Source organism: Rana temporaria, chromosome 4, assembly GCF_905171775.1.
Source record: "Rana temporaria chromosome 4, aRanTem1.1, whole genome shotgun sequence".
NCBI lineage: Eukaryota > Metazoa > Chordata > Amphibia > Anura > Ranidae > Rana > Rana temporaria.
The window spans coordinates 216,883,797-216,908,735 of record NC_053492.1 but is presented as its reverse complement, the minus strand read 5'-3'; the positions used below and the strand labels follow the sequence as shown (position 1 = coordinate 216,908,735).

The following is a 24,939-nucleotide window of genomic DNA, read 5'->3' as shown; positions in this document are numbered from 1 at the left end:
TGTATTTCGTAGAAAGCTACAGAGACTACCTGGTATAGATTTGGGATGGAGAAACCAGTAAGACACAGGAAGGAGTTTACCAGCTGACCCTCTTTACCCATCAGCTATGTTTTCAAAGCTTCCCTGGCATCTCTCCATGTGTGCATTTGCCTGGCTTCCCCAGGATCCCTTCAGATGGGCTCAGGCTGCATGCTAAACTCCCTGGGGTACCATGCAACCCATGATGTAGTGAAATATCCTTCCTGATTGGATACAGAGTGATTGGATAGATAGTGTGTCCTCCTATTATATCGTTATGGTAAATCTAAAGCAGATTGTACAGAGATTGTGCAATCAGATTATATAGTGTATGGCCACATTAATACACCTCAAACCTAGTTGCGCTTTCAGTGTCCTTAAATGGTACACCAAACACAGAAGCAAACACACATTTTGCCACATGAAGAAATGGTGACAAACGCAGTAAAAAACTTGAACCGCTCCAAAATGTCCCATGAGCTACTTTGCCATGTGTAGTAGAACCCATTGAAATTAATGGGGGTTCCCTATAAGTGTCACTGGAAAAACAAGCCAAACTACATTTGATTCCACTACTCTAGGTGTGAATGGGGCCTGCAAGTAAAATATTTGGATTTACACAAGAACAATTAGGCTCCATTCACATCTTTGTGTTTCCAAATGAATGGCAAACAACATAGAAAATGTGCGCTTTGCCATGCCTTTCAGAAAATTTGCAAATATGGTATGCATCATGCTTGTGTTGTCATTATATGTTAAAGGCACACCAAGTGCAGCAAACAAGCAAACAAACCATAAACTGCAGTAACGCACCACGCACCACGCTCCACTCCAAAAAAGTTCTGGAGCGTCTCTGTGGTGATTGTTGCACATAGGGCCACCCATTCAATGAGTGAAAACCCTCCAAAACACCCAGAACAAACACATGCAGAAATGTGAGTGGGCCTGACAACTGAGTTTCTCCATCCACTCCTTATGTACTTGTATAAAGATGGCCATGCACTATGCAATCTGATTGCATAATCTCGGTACAATTTCCTTTAGGTTTACTAGAACTATTGAATAGAAGGACCCACCTGAACAATCCATTCAAAGAGTGATGATGCTCCCACAATCCAAACAATGTGAAAAATGGCCACCGCCAACTGAAGAGAGGCTTACCAGAAATATTGAACCCCTAAAGGACATAAGTTCTAAAGGGTCAATCAAGCATGATAAATATCCTGTAGGACCAAGTCATCAGCTGCAGCTCTCACATGACATCCAATGCACCAATATGCTATGCCCAAGGTAGGTGGATTTAGATGACTGTAGGGATTGACCCACCAGTGGTCAAACAACATAGCCAAATGGAAGGCAGTTCAAAAAAGGAAGAGAACATAGCGTAATACTGTAGATATAGGGTAATTTAATGTAGGTAAGAACACTTACATTAGATAAAAAACATCGCAGATCAGATAAAACGGCAACATTGGGGGTCTCCCGGCGCATTTCGCAACCTAGTGTTTCGTCTAGAAAGATTGTATAGAAAGTGGGTTGAAGGTAGTATTGTAATGAGAGAGGCGTGGTCCAGAGTGTTGAACACACCTTATCACACCATCTTCTGGAAGTGAAGGCTTCTGGTAGGTGGCCAACAGGAAGTTAATGGTATGTGAGAAAAAAGCACATTGGGATGGCTTGGCCATAAATGGCATTGAAAAACGCTTCTATTTAATATGAAAAGTGAAATTCTGCCTGAAAAAGTGAACTTATCCTTTAAGTGCTTGTGCAGAGCCAAGGAAGCCATGGATAGCACGGGTTTAACTATTTGATTGATGTTTCTCTTAGCCAATGGAATGTGATCATCCTGGGCCAGATATGTATATTTAAATAGCTCAGTATGGGCCTGTATCCGTCCCAATGATTATGTAATTTGTGATGAAACTGGTAGGGCAGGCCTGGATATACGCTACTAAGCATGCGCAAAGGAACGCTGGCCATCTTTGATTCTGGAATTCCATGTTGCTGTATCATATGATATGCTGTGTTACTTCTGGACATTTTAAAGTGCTTAGACTTAATAAATTCAATTATTTTATGGGTAGTTTTACACTATGTGGAGTGTCTCTTTTATCATATGTGCATTGGTCTTGCTAAGCCAATTCCCAGAGATGCAGCAGTTCCCTGCAAGTTGTGGATGTATATGGTAAAATTGAAAGCAAATTTCCTGGTGTCTCTGTGGATGAGTAGAGGCTGGAAAAAGTGCAATTTCCCTGGGGAATTTCCCTATGTGCATGTGGCCACTCTTATATGGAGAGTCGCATTATTTGGTAGGCCTTGTGTGTGATCAATGACACCTGGGAGATTTTACAAGTGTTTGATGGTGACAGTCTGAAGAGTTTATCTTATTTTCTCTATTTATTCTGTTCTAGTGTATTTTCTGCTGTACAGTATATGCCTCTATAGTAATTCCCGGACTTTATGTTTTTGTTTATTACAATGACATCACAGTTTATGGAAAGCATTTTGATTACACAAATTTCTGGTAACAATAGACATTGGGGGATGGCCACACCACCCTGAATGTGCCCAATCTCGTTTGATCTTGAAAGTTAAGCAGGGTTGGGCCAGGTTAGTACTTGGATGAGAGACATTGGCCAAGATCTTGGTGATTCATAGGATTATTTTTCATTACTATTTATTTTTTTAGTTATTCCTTTTTATTAATGTGTCTTCTTTTTAAGGAGCCTCATGAAACAGGCCTTCCTCAACATGTCAAGATAGTAGAAGTTGGACCAAGAGATGGACTACAAAATGAGAAGGTAAAACGCCACAAGATGAGTGTATTGGAGAAAGAGCAGGACTCTTAGGCCGTGTACACACAATCAGTCTAAACCGATGAAAACGGACTGAAGGATCGTTTCATCGGTCCAAACCGACCATGTGTGGGCCCCATCGGTCAGTTATCCTTCGGTCCAAAAATTTAGAACTTGCTTTAAAATTCAACCGATGGACGCCTAACTGATAGGTCAAAACCAATGGTTAGTACGCAAAAGCATCGGTTAAAAACCCGCACATGCTCAGAATCAAGTCGACGCATGCTTGGAAGCATTGAACTTCATTTCTCTCTGCACGTCGTTGTGTTTTACGTCACACTGCAAGTGTTTAATAACATGTGAAAACAGACCTTTAGATGTGTCCTCATGTCAAGCACCTGCTCTCCACCTCCACATACGCAAAGCTTTCATATGTTAATTGTATTTTGGCTACTGTTATGCTTAACACCTGTCCCCTTTTGGACCAATGCCTACTTTTATTGTATCATACATTTTCTAATAAAATACAAATTTTGAACAACAACAAATACAAAATGTGTGTAAACGTGCTCAAATCCAACACAATGCACTACAGTGCCCATAAAAGCCAAAAGAAGGATAGTAAAAGGAAGTGGCCTCAAAGCACAAACACATAGGGAAAACCGCATTGTAAGTGCATAGAATTAAATGCATGCCAACGCCCATGAAAAAAATCACCATAAACATGCAGCTTCTGGTGTGAATGAGCCCTAAACAATTTATTTTAAAGACCAAATAAAAAATGTGTTACCACATTGGGACCCAAAAAGAAAATTGTTACCAAAATGTCAGCAAGGCCAAACAAAGATTAGTGACGAAGGCCGAATAATAATAATAAAAAACAACACGAACAGTAAATGTATGTGTTTCTATTCATGTGTATTTCACATGTTGGTACAGTATAATTAAAAGCAAGCTAGATTCCTGAGTGTCATTCCAATTGGCTTGTGAAAGCCGGAGCATCCCTGAGCATCTCAGGGAGCAAAAATGTGGTTTTGCCACAATAAGCTTACAGTAGGAGAAGCTTAAAGAGCCATAGTTAAAAAGAACCTGAGCCAACACACTGTATAAATAGTGCATATGTGTCACAGTATTTGTACCCACTAAATATGTTTTAACTACAGCAGCATTGTGGCTTCAGCAGCATTGCGGTTGCACAAATGTGTGCAACTAAAAAAACACTTTGGGTCAGATTCTCAGTGGAGATACGACGGCGTATCTCCAGATACGCCGTCGTATCTCTGAATCCGGCCGGTCGTATCTATGCGCCTGATTCTTAGAATCAGTTACGCATAGATATCTATTAGATCTGACAGGCGTAAGTCTCTTACGCCGTCGGATCGTAACTGCATATTTACGCTGGCCGCTAGGAGCGTGTACGCTGATTTACGCGTCGAAATATGTAAATCAGCTAGATACGCGAATTCACGAACGTACGCCCGGCCGACGCAGTACAGTTACGCCGTTTACGTTAGGCTTTTCCGGGCGTATAGTTACCCCTGCTATATGGTGGCGTAAGTGCGGCGTACCAATGTTAAGTATGGACGTCGTTCCCGCGTCAAAATTTGAAAAAATGAAGTCGTCCGTGAATGGGGCTGGACGTCATTTACGTTCACGTCGAAACAAATGACGTCCTTGCGGCGTACTTTGGAGCAATGCACACTGGGAAATTCCACGGACGGTGCATGCGCCATTCGGGAAAAACTTCAATCACGTCAGGTCAAGCCTGATTTACATAACACACGCCCACCTCCTCACAATTTGAATTAGGCGGGCTTACGCCGGCCTATTTACGCTACGCCGCCGCAACTTTTTTTTGAGAATACGCCACTTGCCTGTAAAAGTTGCGGAGGCGTAACGTAAATAGGATACGTTACGCCCGCACAAAGTTACACCATTCTACGTGAATCTAGCCCATTGTTTTTAACACATTGTTAAACAGTGGGTTTTTTTTTTTTTTTTTGATGGTCATCTGGTAAGTGTACAGGGAAATTGTTGTATTGTGTTTGCTCTTTTAGCATCCCTTTTATGTGCATCTAACTTTAAAAAGCTAATCGTACTGTGAGTTTATTGATCAGTTTTTTGCTTACCTTGCTGTGTTTAGTGCAGGGACAAATTAAGGGCCTTCAACTGCCACTGTGATGCTCTGAGCTTGATCACATTTTTGCTTACCTTGCTGTGTTTAGTGCAGGGACAAATTAAGGGCCTTCAACTGCCACTGTGATGCTCTGAGCTTCTGGTGTGTCCTCCTGCCTTTAAGAAGTAATGGGCTACCTTAAGGCATACCTTCCCTCATTGTTTTCATTGCTATATATGCTCCAAGAGGGAGAGTCACATGGATTCAATTGAGGGGCCTTGATGATCCAGTATGACTTCCACACATCTATTTTAAAATATGTCCAACTGAATAGTGTTGCTCACGAATATTCGTATTGCGAATATTCGGCTCGAATATGGCATATTCGAGTATTCGCGATATATTTCGAATTTCGCGGTGAATATTCGCAATTCCGAATATTCACATTTTTTCAATTTTATTTTTAAAACAGATCACATCCTATCGACGTCTTAAAGCATTGCTGGTATGATTAGAGACCCTGGGCAGAGTAGCTAAGCTGAGGCGATCCTTTTATGTTGCTGCATTGAAAAAAAAAAATTGCGAATTTTCGCTAATGCGAATACGAAAATGATTGCGAATTTTCGATAACTGTGGTAGGAGAACTCTGATTGTCTCTGATGCAAAAGGGGGGGAGGCTTTGTGTATGTTTCTGTTATGAATATTTGTATGTTTGATATTATTTTTTTTTGTAAGAAGGAAAAAATTGCGCATACCTTAAAAAAAGGGGAGAATACAGCAGCAACTCAAAAATGTTATACAACATAAATTAATACAAGACAGAAAATGGAGTCGCTCTACAAGAATAAAAAATATGTCTAGTGACAAGACATGTGGGCAAATTATAAAATAAGCAAGCGCAAATAACTTGTGAAATACACAGTGAAACAAATATATAAAGAAATATAGTCCCAATAATAGAAAAATAATCTTTCATAAAAATGTCTTTGATATGTGAAGTGAAAAAAAGTCCAAAGCATGCAGCATGAACGTGTTCAATCTTCAAGGTGTTTGATTGACAAACGGCTGTGACAGATGGATAGAGTAAAGAATCACTACCAATGCAAAACACTTTTTATTTTCTATTGTAAAATATCAAGAATATTCTGAGCCAATCAGAGTGCTCCTTCCGCATTTGCCGAATATTCGCAATTATTTTGTATTGTAAAATATCAAGAATATTCTGAGCCAATCAGAGTGCTCCTTCCGCATTTGCCGAATATTCGCAATTATTTTGTATTGTAAAATATCAAGAATATTCTGAGCCAATCAGAGTGCTCCTTCCGCATTTGCCGAATATTCGCAATTATTTTGTATTGTAAAATATCAAGAATATTCTGAGCCAATCAGAGTGCTCCTTCCGCATTTGCCGAATATTCGCAATTATTTTGTATTGTAAAATATCAAGAATATTCTGAGCCAATCAGAGTGCTCCTTCCGCATTTGCCGAATATTCGCAATTATTTTGTATTGTAAAATATCACGAATATTCTGAGCCAATCAGAGTGCTCCTACAGCATTTGTCGAAATTGCGCAGTAAATATCGCATTCGCATTTTGCGAAATTTCGAAAAAATATCAAGAATATTCTGAGCCAATCAGAGTGCTCCTACCGCAGTTATCGAAAATTCGCAATTATTTTCGCATTCGCAATAGCGAAAATTCGCAATCATTTCATTTCGATAAAATATCACGAATATTCGAGTTTAGCGAATATATCTCGAATATTCGACTATATATTCGAGATATATCGCGAAATCGAATATGGCGTATTCTGCTCAACACTACAACTGAAATCTCTGGGCCTGATTCTCAAAAGAGATACGCAGACTTAACTGCTGTTCAGCCTGCGTATCCCTGTGCCTAACTTTGGAAACGATTCTCAAAAGGCTTTTTCCAAAGTTAGGCAGAAAATCTGACATGTGTAAAACACTTACACGGTCAGATTTTAGGATGCAGTACCGCATCCGCCACTGGGGGCATTTCTCATTGAAATGCAGCTTTGCGTATGCAAATGAGGACTTAAGCAGATTTTCAAAGCATTTCAGCACTGTGATTTCTGCCTAAGTTCCGAATTTGCCTGCGCAAAACTAGGGCTGGTTTTATAATGTGGAAAGTTAGTCACACATTGTAAAGGCCCATTCCAGCGACGGCATTTGGTATGCATTCCTGAGGGAGAACTCCACGGCAATTTTAAAATTCAAAACCGGCATGGGTTCCCCCCCAGGAGCATACCAGGCCCTTAGGTCTGGTATGGGTTGTAAGGAGACCCCCCCACGCCAAAAAATTGACGTAGGGGGTCCCCCTACAATCCATACCAGACCCGTATCCAAAGCACGCTACCCGGCCGGTCAGGAATGGGAGTGGGGACGAGCGAGCGTCCCCCCCCTCCTGAGCCGTGCCAGGCCGCATGCCCTCAACATGGGGGGGTTGGGTGCTCTGGGGCAGGGGGGCGCACTGCGGGCCCCCCCACCCCAGAGCACCCTGTCCCCATGTTGATGAGGACAGGACCTCTTCCCGACAACCCTTGCCATTGGTTGTCGGGGTCTGCGGGCGGGGGCTTATCGGAATCTGGGAGTCCCCTTTAATAAGGGGGCCCCCAGATACCGGCCCCCCACCCTAAGTGAATGGATATGGGGTACATCGTACCCCTATCCATTCACCTGGAGGCAAAAAGTAAAAGTTAGTAAACACACAACACAAGGCTTTTTAAAATAATTTATTATTCTGCTCCGGATGCCCCCCCTGTCTTCGTTATTAGCTCAATTACCAGGGGGGCTTCTTCTTCCACTCTCCGGGGGTCTTCTGCGCTCTCCGGGGGGGGTTTCTTCTTCCGCTCTCCGGGGGGGGCTTCTCCGGACTCCGGGGGGCTTCTTCCATCTTCTCCCCTCTTCCGCTGTTGACTCGGCGAACCCCGGTTCTTCTCCAGCTGGCCGGTGCCTTCTTCTTCAGCGCTGGCTGCCTGCTATGTTTGTGTGTTAGCTCAATTAGTAACAGGCAGCCGGCGCGGTCTTCTGTGACGTCAGGGTCTTCTGTTCTTCTCCCCTCTTCCGATGTTGACTCGTCGCCTGTTGTCGCTGTAATGATGGAAGCGCGCCTTGCATCACATTTATATAGGCATCACCGTCCCATCATGCTCCGGCAGGTACCCACGTGGTGGGTGCACGTGGGTAGGCACCCACCACGTGGGTACCTACCGGAGCATGATGGGACGGTGATGCCTATATAAATGTGATGCAAGGCGCGCTTCCATCATTACAGCGACAACAGGCGACGAGTCAACATCGGAAGAGGGGAGAAGAACAGAAGACCCTGACGTCACAGAAGACCGCGCCGGCTGCCTGTTACTAATTGAGCTAACACACAAACATAGCAGGCAGCCAGCGCTGAAGAAGAAGGCACCGGACATCTCCAGAAGAACCGGGGTTCGCCGAGTCAACAGCGGAAGAGGGGAGAAGATGGAAGAAGCCCCCCCGGAGAGCGGAGAAGACCCCCGGAGAGTGGAAGAAGAAGCCCCCCCTGGTAATTGAGCTAATAACGAAGACAGGGGGGGCATCCGGAGCAGAATAATAAATTATTTTAAAAAGCCTTGTGTTGTGTGTTTACTAACTTTTACTTTTTGCCTCCAGGTGAATGGATAGGGGTACGATGTACCCCATATCCATTCACTTAGGGTGGGGGGCCGGTATCTGGGGGCCCCCTTATTAAAGGGGACTCCCAGATTCCGATAAGCCCCCGCCCGCAGACCCCGACAACCAATGGCAAGGGTTGTCGGGAAGAGGTCCTGTCCTCATCAACATGGGGACAGGGTGCTCTGGGGTGGGGGGGCCCGCAGTGCGCCCCCCTGCCCCAGAGCACCCAACCCCCCCATGTTGAGGGCATGCGGCCTGGCACGGCTCAGGAGGGGGGGGGACGCTCGCTCGTCCCCACTCCCATTCCTGACCGGCCGGGTAGCGTGCTTTGGATACGGGTCTGGTATGGATTGTAGGGGGACCCCCTACGTCAATTTTTCGGTGTGGGGGGGTCTCCTTACAACCCATACCAGACCTAAGGGCCTGGTATGCTCCTGGGGGGGGAACCCATGCCGTTTTTTTCTTTGAAAATTGGCATGGAGTTCTCCCTCTCAGGAATGCATGCTGAGCGACGCTGTCATTTTTTTTTATAATTATTTGTTTTCCCGGCGCGTCTTTTTTTTTCACCCATCGCAACTTTAGTGTCCCGTCGAAATTCTCAAAGCCGCCCGGCGTTAATTACGTTCGCGCGCTGCACGTCGGGAAAATGACGTCACACGCATGCGCAGTACGGCCGGCGCGGGAGCGCGCCTCATTTAAATTTTAAACGCCCCCAGGAGAGGAGGACCGCCTTACGACGGTGGCACTTAAGTTACACGGCCTGAAATTTCTACCTAAGTGCTTTGACGATCAGGCACTTAGGTAGAAATTTTAAGTCAGTGTAACTTAACTGCTGAAATTTAAGTTAGGCAGACTTTTTGAGAATTTGGCCCTCTGTTTTTAACCAAAATTGTTAAACAGAGTTTTTTTTGCTGGCTAGCTGATAAGCGTACTGGGAATTTGTATTGTTTTCTTTGTGAAAAGCTTTTCCATGCGCTTCTCCTATAAAAAGCTAGTGATACGTTGATTGGAGCAGTTGCCATTTTTTCTTCAAGTGCAAAGGTAAACCTTTTGTTTTTGTTTGTTTTGGATAGAGTGGAGAGGGCTTAAAACCCCTGTCAGGTTTTTATTGCTGTCTGTGCCCCAGTTAGGGAGATTCACCCTCTCTATTTGTTCTGTTTACTGTTATCAGTAAATTCGAAAAAAAAAAAATACATGAATGCTATATTGTAGGGGTGGGTGAATAAGAATAAAAGAAAATCTCAAATTTCGAGTTGACACTAGTTCTGGTGAGACCCTGGGATTCCCTCGCTTTGGAGGGATTTTCTATCACTTCTATCTCCCCAATGAGGCACTAATGGCAAAATAAAAAAAATAAAAACTGGCATGGGTTATAACCCTTACGCTATTTAAAATGAAAACAAAGTTTTGTCTTTAGTTCTACTTTAATGTGTCACAACAAAAGTCTCACATACACATTTATTTAGCAGAGTAATGTTTTTAAATGGAAATTCTTTCATTATATAGGCTTTTTTCAGAGAGCTAACACTTTTTCTGATCATACCTTAAAGAAGAATATAATTTAATTAAGAATAGGGAAAGGACAGTTCGGAATATGGAATGAGACAGTGTGGATTTAGAAATGCAGGGCACAAACTACAGAATGCAGTGGTGGTACTCTGGAATGCACAATACAAAGTGCGGAATTAGGTGATATGGAATAGGGAAAAAATAGTGCAGAAAACAGGATCAGGCAGTCCACAATAGGTAATGCACAGTTCAGTGTATAAAATAAGGTGATGCATGATAGGTAACACACAGTGCAGAGTACAGAATAAGGTGGTGGGTATTAGGGAATCCACAGTACAGAGCATAGAATAAGGCAGAGGGGATAAGGAAATGCATAGTGCGGAGAACAAAATGAGGTGAATACATGATAAGGAGGTTTGGCATATCGAACATACAGAACAGAGTACAGAATGAGGCATAGGAATTGCACAGTGCAAGGTATGGAAGGCATTGTGAAATAGGAAATGCACAATGCTGAGAACATAAAAAGCTTTCGCACTGGGGCGGTGCGCTTGCGGGATGTTAGAAAACTTCCTGCAAGCAGCATCTTTGGGGTGATTTGGGAGCACTGTATACACCGCTCCTCCACCATCCCTGCCCACTGCAATGAATGGGCAGCGTTTTCGAAGCGTATGAAAATAGCTTTGGAAGTGCCCCAACACGGGAGTGTTTAACTACTTTTTTAGGGTTAAAAGCGCACCACTAGTGGCCAAAAAGCGCTGCTGAAACAGCAGTAAAGCGCTGATAAAACAAGCAGCACTTTACTGCGAACGTACAGGGGGCTCCAGTGTGAAAGAGGTCCTAAGCTTTGTGAAAGGAAACTGGAAACTGGTTTCTATGCAGATTTTTCACTCTCTAGTTTTAGTAAATCAACCCCTCGGTGCAGAGTATTGAATGAGACAATATGGTATAGGAAATGTACAGTGTAGAGTACAGAATGGTGTGGTTTGAGTTAGGGAACACACAGTGCAGGTAACAGAATGAGGTGGTGGAAGATACTGTGGGAAACACACAGTGCAGAGTACAGAATAAGGTGGTGTTTTTTTTTTTTTTTTTCATTTATAGGAATTTGTGCCTACCAATATAAAAATTGAATTCATCAACCGCCTTTCAGAGGCAAGGCTGCCTGTTATAGAAGTCACCAGTTTTGTATCTTCAAAATGGGTACCACAGGTAAGATGTTAATTGTACATGTACACTATACAGTATATTAATATAGAATGAAGATGGAGAGATCTCTATGTTGTTTATTTATCCAAGGAATAGGAAGTTCTCACTTTGCAAAGTAAGGGTAGATTTTTTTAAATAAATAAAATGCATTTATTTGTTTTCTTTTGCTTGCATTTTAACGTTCTTGGTAAAAATGTATTTAGGTTTTTAAGTGATACAATTTCAAAATTACTTTTCCATAAAGAAAATGTGAGTATACAGTATGGAAAGGTACTGTTAGCTTATAATTGAATAAAAACTTTTTTAAATCTATCAAATAGTGGTAAATGTATAACTGACAAAATGGTGAGTATCGAGAGAACCAAGAATGAGGGTGTCATCATCTATAACGTTATATGACGACACTGTGTAGAGGGGTGTACCCAGGGGCTGCTGAAAGTTGTGGTCCACCTGTCACCCTGCCCAACTTTCCTTCACTTCTCAGTCACTCTTGAGACAATGAACAGTCATATGCTTGGTTTTGCATTTTTATTGAGGGGATTTGAACTTGGATAGGGTGAGGGAAATTATGGAATGCCCAGAATCAAAAGAAGAATCAATTTGATGATCAGTTTGAACCTCTATTTACTCTTCTAGAGCTCCAGCCTCCTCCAGCACAACGCTTATTTGTAGATTGTCTCTCTCTCCTGTACAATACTTGGTTCCGGGGACAGCTAGAACATGGTATGCCCAACTCTGGCTCTGTCAGGCCTTAGCAATTGTCATTTGCAGGCAGGGACCGGGGACCCCTTTAGTGTAGTAACAAATAGTGAAAGAAAGTCTTTTTAATGCTAACTGTCCCATGGTGGACTACTGCTCTCAGTCAGTCCTATTCAGGCCCTGCCAGCCCTCCCCACTGCAGCTGCCCATGCCTCCCCAGCTTTTCCATCTGTGCCTGTCACTCAGCAGCCCTCCTGGCTGCACGCCGGTGGATCCCTCCTGGAGACTTGTCCGGCAACACTAGCTCCAGTTGTCCTTCTTGGTCCCTCTCTGTGCCTCCTGTCCAGATCCATCTTTGTTTCTCACTTCGACTTGCAACCGAACCCCACAGAGTATACATTTGGTTATTTTTAGTGGCATTTGAAGAGTTCGATACCATTGATGGGTGCAGTTTTGGAGTTGTTCCCAATGTAGCATTGCAGAGTTATTTGGTTTAAGTGGAGTATCAGTAAGAAGTTTGTAGATTAAAGAACTCTCTGTTTGGGGGTTTCTGTGTCATATAAGTTGATACGATGCCAGAAAAAAAAGGATTCTTTGACCACTGAACATGAGAGAGAGCAGAGTCTAAAAAAGTCCTTGTTTTTTTTTTAGCTCTATGGTCCCCAGCTGAAGGGCCCCCCTCTTTGGATATGAAGCACATTACAATTTCTGGCATGTCTCTGCTATTTGATTACCTAACAATTTAATGTTTCTGGGTTTGGTTATTATTCTTTTTTTATTTCTGCATCATTGCTTAAAGCGGATCTCCGCCGATAAAAAATATTCAAAGCCAGCAGCTACAAATACTGCAGCTGCTGACTTTTAATATTAGGACACTTACCTGTCATGGAGTCCAGTGCCGTCGGCAGCAGAGGACGAGCGATCGCTCGTCACTCTGCTGCCCCCACCGCCATGCTTGATGAGGGAACCAGGAAGTGAGCATTGCGGTTTTACTGCACGGTTCCCTACGGTGCATGCACGAGTCACGCAGCGCCGTCCTCACTGGTTCCCGCTGTGTTTTGGGAGCCGAGTGTTTCCCAGAACACAACGGACGGGGGTGGGAAGTGACACACTCCCCGCAGAATCCCCGCAGTGAGGACTCCCGAAAGTGGGTGCAAATACCTGTCTTTGACAGGTATCTGCACCCCCCTCCCCCCTGAAAGGTGTCAAATGTGACACCGGAGGGGGGGTTCCGATGAGCAGGAATTCCACTTTAGGGTGGAGCGCTCTGCTTTAATGATCAATATTTTCAAAGAGTAACTGCTCTTGAATTTGGCAAAGTGAACATTCTGTAGTCCTCTAGTTATTCCACGTCTGTGAGTGTGGACGGAGGTGTGTCCCTTCCCCCCCAATCAGCTGTCAGAGCTCTCCTCGCTGAGCTCTGCAGAGTGTAACTTCAGTTCTCTACCCCCTTTGTTCTGATACTTCAGACAAGCTTTAAAAATGTTAGACTTTGAACAGGTGTAGAGAAGAGAATACTGTCGATAAACAGGTACAACCTTCTGTATGTAGGAGGATTTGTTTCATATATGTGAGGGTTTACAACTAATTTAAGCCAGCCATAGATGCATGGAAACTTGACCTATTTAGCAGCATTGGCTGAATTTAAAACTATCTTTGGGCATGAAGTTTGTACTGAAGTCAATCTAGTAATCAACCAGCCTGTCAGTTTTTTTTTCATTCGACCACCCCCAGCAGCTAAAGCCGCCAATGGTGATCATTGTATCCTTATGGCTGGGAAACCTCCGGCTGTCAGAATACAATAGGAAGGATTTCTCCATTAACACTGACTTTGTTGATGGGAGAATCAAACTATTTTCTTTTCTTTCAACCCATGGTTAAAGGAAAGAAAGTTGCATAATGAATGGCCTGCTTAGCCTTGGAGCAGCTGATAAGTAAGCTGGGTCTGTGTCTCATGCAACCTTACTTTACCATTGATTAAAATCAAAAGCATATAATAATCCAAAATGTAAAAAAAATATGTTAGTTGGTACATTGTTACCTACAAAATCTTTTTAAAAACAGCATAACATCTTTTTTTGCTTGTGACATTGAAACAGCTTTGAGGCTGAACTTGAAGGAAGTATTACTAAAACATTTAGCTGCAATAGAGGCAGTATTAATGTGACTTTAATCCAGATGAAAGACTCTAATATTGTGATTGCACAGACAAGTTGCCTCTAGCAAGATATTTAGTGTATCCCACAGATCTTAAGAATAGTCAATGGTCACCTTCTCAAATTTCTTTCCTTTTTTTATGTGTATTGAATGACACAAAAATAAATACATTTACCTATAAGCTAAATATACTCTTTATATTCACTTAATTACAACAAAAGCACTGCTAAAAGGTTTTGGTAGACGGAAAAAAAAAAAAAATCTAGGAAGCAAAACGTTTAAAGAGAGAATAAAAGTCTAGTAGATAAAACATTGGAGCTGGCAAGGTTGAAAACTGAATTGCTCTTACAACAAGGCTTTTGTATTGATTTCAATTTAGAGATATTGGGTCACTGAACACCTAGCTAGAGGCAGAGTGAAAGGTTAAACTGGAGGTTAAGGAAACAATAATCCCCAACTCAGATAACTCATTACCTTTGAATGATTAAAAGGAAAAAATGCCTGGAGGTGGTAGTTAGTGATATTGTCTTCTATGTACTAAAATATTCTGTCTTTTTTATTTGAAAAGTATATTTAGCCCTGGTTCACACTGGGTACGATTTGGAACGATTTGAGATGCGATTTGACATGTCAAATCGCATCTCAAATCGGCGGCAATTGTCGGCAATGGCACTGTCCTAATCAGTGCGACGCCGCATCTGCGATTTCTGCTGCGAATTTCGCGGCCGCGATTTTGCCGCGATTTGCCGCGATTTCGGCCGCAATTTAATGTAAATCGCGGCCCAAAATCTCAAAAAGTAGTACAGGAACTACTTTTTGAGATTTTGGGCCGCGATTTACATTAAATTGCGGCCGAAATCGCGGCAAATCGCGGCAAAATCGCGGCCGCGAAATTCGCAGCAGTGTGAACCTAGGCTTAAAGACAGTGGCCCAGATTCAGGTACGACTTGCACGGGAGCAAGTGTCATTTGCGCCGCGCAAGTACGGATTTGCTCCCAGGCAAATTTGCGGGTGACCCAGAAAGCAAGCTAAGCCTGAAATGTGCCATTTTTGCACGGAGGCAGTTTCTCAGCCCCGGCGCAATTAAGGGGCAATTTTGCTCAGGGAGCAACTTGCGCTCTCATGGTTTTCCCTCAGCAAATATGCAAATGAGGAACTGCCACTGATTCATAAACTTGCGCGTGTGAGGAGCATTTTGCTCCCAAAGCGCGCAAGCTGTTTGGCCGGGGCAAATTTGCACTTTATAAAAGCAGGGGCAAGTTAGCAACAGATGGCCACAGGTCAGCTGGAGAGCAACTACAGCACTCCTCACCGTGTGTAGGGACTACAAAAAAAAAAAAAACTTTGAGCATAAACTAAATATAGAAAAGCTCCTAATCTGAGCAAAAAAAAAATATCCCCCCCAAAAAAAAATATAAGCATAATCAAAATAAATAGAAAAAGCTCATTATATGAGCAGCAAGGGATAGGTAAAAAATACAAAAAATAAAAGGAAAATATTATTTTTTTTTGGACATCCTTGTGCCAAGGGTGCCCCGGCTCTGGCTCCTCAGTCTGCCTGTTGAGCCTGTGGTGGGGATGGAGCCTGGGCTGAGGATGGAGCCTGTGGTGGGGATGGAGCATGGGGTGGGGATGGAGGGGGGGGAGGAGCATCAACCCCTACTTCCTCACTCCTGGCAGGTGGTGCCTGCATGCCCTCCATAGCGTTGGCCAGGCGGGTGAGCACGCTGTTGGTTTGGGCTAACATCCGCAGCTGCCGGGTGGTATTGGTCCTCTGCTGCCGCCGGGTTAATCTCCCCTCCTCCCGCACAGCAGCAGTGTTGGCCTCCACCGCACCTGCCAACCTGCTCACCTCCGCTGTTAGCAAAGCGATTGCGCCCTGCTGCTCGACCATGCAGGTGACCATGGCTCCACAGTTGGCACTGACTTCCTCCAAGCTCTCAGTATCTCGTATCCCCCGGTCAGCATGCAGGGTGAGGGCCTGCTGCAGAGAGGAGGAGGAGGATGCCAGGCTGTCCGCCACCCGCCTCAAGTCTCCCACCATGTCCCCTATATGGCGGGTCTGCCGGGCCTGCTCCTCCTGCAGACCTTCACGGAGGCTGGAGGGTACACCCCTCGTTTTACATAGAGCCTTCCTTGGAGGAAAGGCTGGGGCACGAACTGAGGGAGAAGAAGGGGAGGGGGCCACACTGGAGGGGGGGACACTGGAGGGGGGACACTGGAGGGGCTTGCCCTGGAGGGGGATGACGTTATGGTCGGGGGGGTGGTGGGGAGGTCAGGGATGGTGGGATCCTCCTGGAGGTACACAGATTCATCCAGGTTGAGGATAATGGACTCCTCCACCACTTCCTCCTCCCTAGATGGACTATGGGCGATATCCTCCTCCACCAACATGCCCAGTATCTGCAGAGGGCCTGACTGGACCCCATGATGTTCTGGGGATGGCGTGGGTCGCCCTACAGCCGACGATGGCCCAGCCTCATCATCAACATCTGTGGATGACACAAAAAAAATATGTTGCTGGAGCAACACACTTATCATATGTTCACTTCTACCCCCTCCCATGATACACAGCAGATATGAGAAACAAAAACTTGTTACATCTTCCCTTCTACCCCCTCATATGTTCACTTCTACCCCCTCCCATGATACACAGCAGATATGAGAAACAAAAAACTTACCAGTCCCCAAGTCCCCAACAGTGGAGTCATAGCCTGGAAGTCCCTCCACCTGCTCCAGCGCTAAACTCTGTGCGATAACCTCCTCCTCTGGATTTAATCGTAAAGAGCAGGCTGGTCCTCCCCCTGCTATGCTTTCTGATTAGGACAATTTTGTCCCTGACTCGACGACGCATGTCAGTAAAAATTTTTTGAATGTCCTCCCAGGACCTCTCCTCAATGTCCAGGGCATTTATGTCCAATGTAATAGCCTCATATATTGCCCTCCTTTGGGCTACGGTGGTATTCTTCCGCTCTGAACCAAAAAGAACGGCAGTATGGCGCGTCAGTCCCACAAGCAGTATATCCATCTCAGCGGAGACAAAATTTGCTTTTCTTTTTTTTTTCTTATCAGGAGGTGCCATCTCAGAAAAAAGGGCAAAATTACCTTGCTCAGGGGGGGGGGTGGAACAAGCAGGATGTAATTTTGCACAGGACCTGCGCAGGTCTGCCCCTATTTATTTGCTCAGTGCAAGCAGCTGGGCAGAATTTGCCCTGAAAATAGGCGCAAACCACTGCTGAGTGGAAAAAAGATCATTTGCATAGGGCACACCCACTTTCACTTGCGCTGCCTTACGCCCTGATTTTTGCCTTACAAAGGAGCAAGTTAGCAGACAAAAGGAATCCTGAATCAGGTGGCAATCTTTCCAATTTGCCCCAGCGCAGAGCAAACCAGCTGCTCTTCACATGTGCAACTAATGGGCAAATCTACCTGAATCTGGGCCAGTATATTCTGTGCTGCATCCTCTCAGGCAAATTACATTAAAGTACACCTGTCATAGAATCCATGTTTCATAAATCTCTGCATATAGGACAGATCTGCACGTAGAAAGTGTAAAAACTGCTAATACAGTGGTTCTTCATATTTGATCAACAATACCCAGCACCACTCTCATTATAATTGGAGTAACAACCAGGCTTTAAAAGATTCTCATTCAAGGATAGCGTTTTTTTCAGGCTGTCTGTAAATTATTTATGCTATTGCAGACCCAACCGGAGCTGTGGAGCCTGTTTCATACTGCTCTCCCTACAGCTCTCCCTACAGCTGCCTTGAATGGTCAAACTCACAGTATGCCAGGCACGGTAGAGAAAATTAAATATTTACAGAACCACTAGGGGTAAAGGAAACATATAACACCACATATGCAATTAAATAGGTATACAGATTAACGGTATGAAAAAAGGCTAATAAAATCCTTAAATCCCCCTAGTATTTTAAATTACAGAGACTTGCTCTCTGGTCCTGATGGGGAATAATGTAGTAGGTAGTGAATATTTAAATCAACTGAGATTAAAATGTTTTAAATACATTTTGTTTATTGGAACTGTGGATATGCACTTGAGAGTGCAAATACTTGGAGGTGTATCATTTACATTTATGATCAAGTGGGAATCCGATTGTTTTGGGAGATTGCTGAAGGATTGAGCCTAATGAGGAAAGATTCCCTATATTATATGCCTTGTGGTCACTCTGTGGCCAGTGACATCTGGTGAGCACATATAAATATATCACTTCGGGTGGAGCACTTTGATATAAGCATATTGCACTATTTGAGGCACAGTGTTGGAGATAAACTGCATTGAAGAACCTCATCATCATTTTTTATTGTCTATGCACGTGCACATTAATGCTGGACTGTTTTTTGACATTTTTATTATGGTGTATAATTAGTAGTAGTTTCACACCCACGTCTTGTTGGGTATATGGCTTTTTGCGCCCATTTGTTCAATGCTTTAGACTTTATTCGTTTTCCCCTATTTTTGGTGCAGAATCACTACCAATAATTTGATTATATTTGGCGCCAATTCCCATTCTTTCTTTCTACATTTTGTTTATTGCAAGTACTGTATAGCAACTTATACTGTACATTTTTGATGCTGTATCTCTGGGGGAAAAAAGTATTAAATTTGAATTGATGAGGTTTTGGAGAAAAGGGAATCATATACTTAAGTTACAGTATACTGTACTTGTTGTAAAGTTGCAGGAGACCAAAAGGCATAAGTAGCCTTGATGATACCTCGATAAGTGCTTGAGGAAAGTATCTGTCTCCATGCAGTCTACTGTCCAGACTTTAGTCCACGCTTTATGATGGGGTCATCCAGAACTTTGGCCCTATGGATGGTTTGATTTGCTGCTGGTGTGATACTATCAGTGGCAAAGCATATCCAAAAGCCCTGGAAAATGGAGAATATATGCAATTTTATTAATAGAGTTTATTGCACCGACCACATGTGTCAGAGTGACATTTAGACACTTCTTTAGGAAAGGTATACCAAATTCTGAATGAAGAAACAAACATACATGTACACAACAGTGCTTGTAAGTTAATACAGCAATAACCATTTAAAAGGTACATGTATTCATTAGGTTTATTTATTAGTGTTCATTCATGGTTAAATGGTTAATAATAACATTTCATAAAGATTTTTCTTGGCTAGAGAAGCTGGAAACAGAAGCAACGTGGCATTCAGCCTTTTCTGAATAGGAAACCATGTAGGCTGCTAACCACCATGAACAAGTCATAAAGGTAACTAGAAAAAGACTATACTCCTGGGAAAAAAGCCAAAAAGAATTATTTCCAGAGAATGAAAGGATTTTCAAATGTTTGGAAAATTTGGCAGTAATGTGGACAATTAATTGAAATTTACATTTATTTTGTGTTACAAGTAAAAAGTATACATTGGAAAATCAAATGATATCTGTATCTTCTCAGACTTCTAGAATAATTTAATAACATCAAGTCACAGTTCATTATTTAGTGAATCTTAATTGGTGGTCTTTAATTGCCTATAGAACCTTTCCTTAGCTCAGAAGTATTCACATTAGCAGTTGGCAAATACACAGGGGTCTCTTATATATACTGTATTTGCTAGTGTATAACACTCACTTTTTTACCCTGAAAATAGAGGGCAAACTGTACCTGCGTGTTATACACAGGGGGCTGTGGAAAGTTTTTTTCCTAAAACTTCCCTCTTAAAGTTAGGGTGCGTGTTATACACCTGTGCGTGTTATACGCCCATAAATACGGTAATTATTTTTTTCACCCAAGAACCACCCAGCTTTCATCCAATGCTCACATATTTTTCTAATTGGGTTCAATTAGAAAATGTATGAAACATGGGTGAATGTTATGTGAATCTTTTATAAATACATTTATAAATAAACCCCCAAGTGTGAGCTGTTGTATCTGCTATATCCAAAAACATTTATCATCCAGTTGTTAACACAATGAAAATTTCACTTAGCTTAGGTTTACACTAGAATGCAGTTCAAGAAACCCATGATCTGTGCGCGTTCAAAACGCACTGCAGCTGGTACACAACATACACAAATGTCCAGTGCAATGGATGCCTTACCCACTGGTTTCTTAAGTCCCTGTATGAGTCAATTGAATAAGTGAGAGTTCCCAATGCTGATCAAATTAAGGATCTCACAGACTGTAAGATGTGTAATCAGTCAATCAAATTGTATCAGCATTTATTAGAAAATGTTGGTTGATAAATCAAATGTATCAAGGTAAAAAAATATGTATGAAAACAAACCAGCCAGCTGTACTGGGATGAGTAGACAGACCTGGATGAATGAGTCCTCCAACCCTCTCTTGGCCAAAGAGATGGGTAGTAGCAGGGGGCTGTTGGGTCAATGGAAATCCCAAGAGAAAACAGAAAGTTGCATGCTTGTGGTAGGAATGCCCGGAATGCCAGTGGAACCGATGTCATGGTGAAAAATCCCAAAGGGGAGTGGTCTTTCTGCTCGCAGAAATTCCATTCCAACCAAGGAGTTGTTTTTCCATGTCAATTTTACTACATTATTTTCTGAGGTTATGTTATTTTTTATAAAATTTGAATACAATTTACTCAAACATACGAAGTGATGTAAGCAATATGGAGTTTTAGCTTTTTATTCTGCCACAGTTCTGTGTTATATTAATTGGGATAAATAATCGGATAAAATGATAAAAAATGTAATATAATAAAGCTCTTGTTTCAGATGTCAGACCATACAGATGTTATGAGAGGCATAAGAAAACATGCCGGAGTACAGTACCCTGTTCTCACACCTAATATACAAGGGTTTCACTCTGCGGTATGTATTTTAGAACTTTTATTACTTTATCCTTTTTATTGTTTAGAGCCTGCAACAACCAATGCATCATATAATAAACTTACTTCTGTAAATTAGTTTTTTTAGCCTTTGCCAGTTAGTGACCCATATTTCAGTACAACATGCCGTGCACCCTCACCATCCAAAAGGTGCCCCCTCCATTATGCCTCCCCTTTATTCTAACTACAGTTTGTGGTTAAGCACTTGAAATGGAATTTATTTTGAAGGAGTCTTCCAAGGGTAAAACAGATTATTCCATTTTGAACTCATGATAATGGGTTTAACTATCCTCTGGCTTCTGGCATTGTCTGTTCATTCACTCTAGCAGTTGTGTTGTGCTCTCACTTTTGAATACTTCATTGTACAGTATATAACATAAATGTAAGATATGGTGCCTGGGTTAGACTCACACAGAATTTGAGGAAGCCTGTTAGAATTTGAGCTTAGCAGTAAATAAGGGATTAGCTACAGTTTGGGCAGAACTCATTATGGCCTGAACCCAGGAAAAACTTTCAAGCAATAGCAGGCCACTATAATCTGTAGCTGTGGAATTACCCATCCTTTAGCTACACTTAACAAAGAAGCAGGGATACTGGTGATATTGTTAACCTAATATGGCCACATGGCCATATTTGGACAATGCTGTTCCATGCAGCTGCAGGGGCCGGGAATTCCACAGCTGATCGGGCTGGCGGCTTGAAATCATGTGACAGTTTTCCATGTATTCAGGGCTGAAATCAGTTTCACCCAAACTTGAGCTCATCCTTAATGGTGAATCCTATTGAAGTCTATGGATCCTGTTAGTTCTGCACTTTTTGTGAGCTAATATGTACGTTATTTCCCAATTGTTTTTTGAAGCTAGGCACTACCATTAGATGCATGCACCAAAGCTAACATTTAAAAAAATATATATCATACAATGGGGACCAGGTCCTTTTCACCTGGCTTCAGAGTTGACATGGTAAAAAAAAAACTTTTAAAATAAACACTGTACATGATGTTATGGAACTGTATGACTATTATGGATTGTGTGCATATGCACTTAGAAGAAGAAGAATCTCAGAACAAAAATAAAAACAAACTGCTAGCCCAGGCTTATGGGCAGATGTCGACCAGTATAGTCAGGATCTTTTTTCAGAGCTTGGACCGGGTCTATTACGTCAGCCGACAGCAGGCTTTCGCACTAACTGCACTCCTGTGACCAATAGGATAAGTATAGCCAAAAATGATTTGGCCATACTCCTCCTTTAATCCAATTACCCAATCATGTGAAAAATATCTGCAGATAACTATATGTTTCCATTTTTTCACATTCAGCAGCTAGCCAGGAAACTATCATTTGTGACATACTGTAAGTGTGGTAGGAGAGAAATGTTAGAATAGGTCATTGTGTTTGCGTCAGTGGGCCATTGGTTTATCATTTAACATTACTGACTACTGATCTACATCGTTGAACAACTTGATTAATGTTGGATTTACATTGTGAGACATTTTTTATTTATAAAATACTTTTTTTACAATATGTGTTTTTTTGTTCTTTTTGTGAAAGAGAAGTATAATAAACCCCTTACTTATGTATGTAGGGGGATGAGATGGATATCTGGAGGCCCTTATATAAAAGCAGGCTTTCAGATTCTGACTAGACGCTTGTAGACCCTGCATCCACCTGGCCAGGGATTTATGGGTAGGGACCTTGTCACCATTAGGGCAACATTCCTTGCCAAGGGGACCCCTCTGGAAAGGTACATTGCCTAAGTTGAGGGCATGTGGTTGGATATAGTTCAGGCTGGGGGGGAGGTGAACATGTATGTAAAAGACAAAGTAAGAGAAACAGCATCACCAAATAAGTGTAGTAGTTTATTAGCTGTATTAAAAACAAAGATAATCGGCACTTAGGGCCAAATCCACAAAGCAGATGCGCCGACTTAACTCGAGATTTCTAATTTTACACGGCGCGTATATTTGCGCCTGATCCTCAAAACGAGATGCGCATTAAATTCCGGTATTTCTGTCCTACCTAAAATAATTACACCGGCGCTTCTTTGTGCGCAAATTATGCTAGACACACCGCTGTATTTGATAGGCAAAGATGCAAATGAGGGAGATAGGGCGATCCACAAAATTAAGTGTGTGCGGCGTAGATTACGACCTGTGCGCTTCTGTTAGTTTCCCGGAGCAATTTTCCCTCCCCTGGGGAATCCTGCCCTTCTTGGGAGTCATCAGCAGCCTGTCTTGGGGGGGATGCAGCAGCCTGGCCTGATGGGCCAGCAACCTCCTGGCCTGATGGGCCTGCAATCTCCTGGCCATCTGTGGAGGACACAAAACAATCACAGGTTTGAGGATCCACACACTTGGCACATCTTCCCTTCCCCCACCCACACATGCTAATCACCAGAGAGAAAAAACAAAAACGTACCTGTCCTCACAGGAACATCTGACTGATAGCCAGGCAGGCCCACCACCTGCTGTGGGTGGAAACACTGGGCCACTGCCCATTCCTCCTCCGTCAGGCTGGGCAGGGTCCCCCTCCTCCAGTGCCCCTGGTATGGGCGTCCATCTTTGCCATCTTATTGCGGACGACGCTCCTAAGGTCGTTAATCTTTTTCTGTATGCCAGCGGGGGTCCTGGTCTCCCCCCCCGCCGCATTGACCTGATCCGTTATCCGTTTAAGGAGCTCCTTCCTCCTGGCCGGGGTGGTGTTCCGGCTCTCAGGGCCATGCAGATATCGCCCATATCGCACGATGCCCCGAGCAAGAATTCGCTTCTCTCCCAGGGTGAAATTAAGCTTCCTGCGCTTGGGGGCCATCACAGACACCACCCAGCACCAAGAAACTCACCCCAAAAAAAATCACCAATACACACCCAACAAACAGACAACAATACACACCCAAAAAACAGACAAAAATCTACACCCAAAAAACAGACAAAAATCTACACCCAACAAACAGACAAAAATCTACACCCAACAAACAGACAAAAATATACACCCAACAAACAGACAAAAATCTACACCCAACAAACAGACAAAAATCTACACCCAACAAACAGACAAAAATCTAAACACACAAGCAGACAGCTAATATAAATTCGAAATAAAACACGAACAAAAAACAAACAAAATACAAGCACAAAAAAAAAACAGCAAAAACAATAACAAACAAATTAACAAAATACACTTATCAAAAACAAACACCAACTAGACTCTCCAACTCCTCAAACACTTTTCTCACAAACACAACTTAACAACACACCAACAAACGTTTAGAGCAGAAGAAAATTGCTCATGGAAGGGAAACACTGGGATATACTTTTGCAAGGGAAGTGTGTTTGACTGGGGCTTTTTATACACAGGGCGATCCTCAAACTAAGTACGCTTGGCCTTTTACCTATCTCACTGATTGCGCCAAGCAAAGTTCTGCACATGCGCAGTGAGCAGCAGATTCGTGCGCGCATGCGCAGTACGGCCGGCCCTTCATTTGCATGGGGTCACGGCTCATTACAATGACGCACGCCCACTTCCTTCCCACTTGCAATAACCACGCCTTATGCCTCGGAATTTAAGTTAAGCTGGCGCAATTTTGTGCGCAAATGCGCTGTGGATACGGCACTTACGACACCAACTTAGGGCACCGTAACTTAAATGACATAAGTTTTGAGTAACTTAATTTTCGCCGCTGGCTGTGGATTTGGCCCTTAGTGTGTATTTCAAAAAGCAGCATGTAATGCAATACTACTAGATGGCAGTCTTTTCCCAGCCAAGGAACTTTCTCATGCAGATAGCCTCTTGCCAGGAACCAGTAGGGCTGCTGTGTACCACATGGAGATTGGCAGGTAGAAGCAGGACACAATAATGGCGTGATGACATCAGAGAAGGCGTGGCAACATGTTTTGGGGCGTTTTATACCCTTTTCTCAATGAGACCTTTTTGAGGTGGGGGGGGGGGG

General features: G+C 43.0%; 1 protein-coding gene across 2 annotated transcripts in view; it reads left to right on the top strand.

The window, feature by feature from the left end:
• The window catches only part of HMGCLL1 (3-hydroxymethyl-3-methylglutaryl-CoA lyase like 1), a 95,041-nt gene that overhangs the window by 11,142 nt on the left and 58,960 nt on the right, over window positions 1–24,939 (top strand). For both annotated transcript variants that reach the window (XM_040349850.1, XM_040349849.1), the window contains exons 3-5: window positions 2,742–2,819; window positions 11,213–11,320; window positions 20,882–20,977. In XM_040349850.1, coding sequence (XP_040205784.1) covers window positions 2,742–2,819; window positions 11,213–11,320; window positions 20,882–20,977 — 282 coding nt within the window. The remainder of the gene's footprint in view (window positions 1–2,741; window positions 2,820–11,212; window positions 11,321–20,881; window positions 20,978–24,939) is intronic.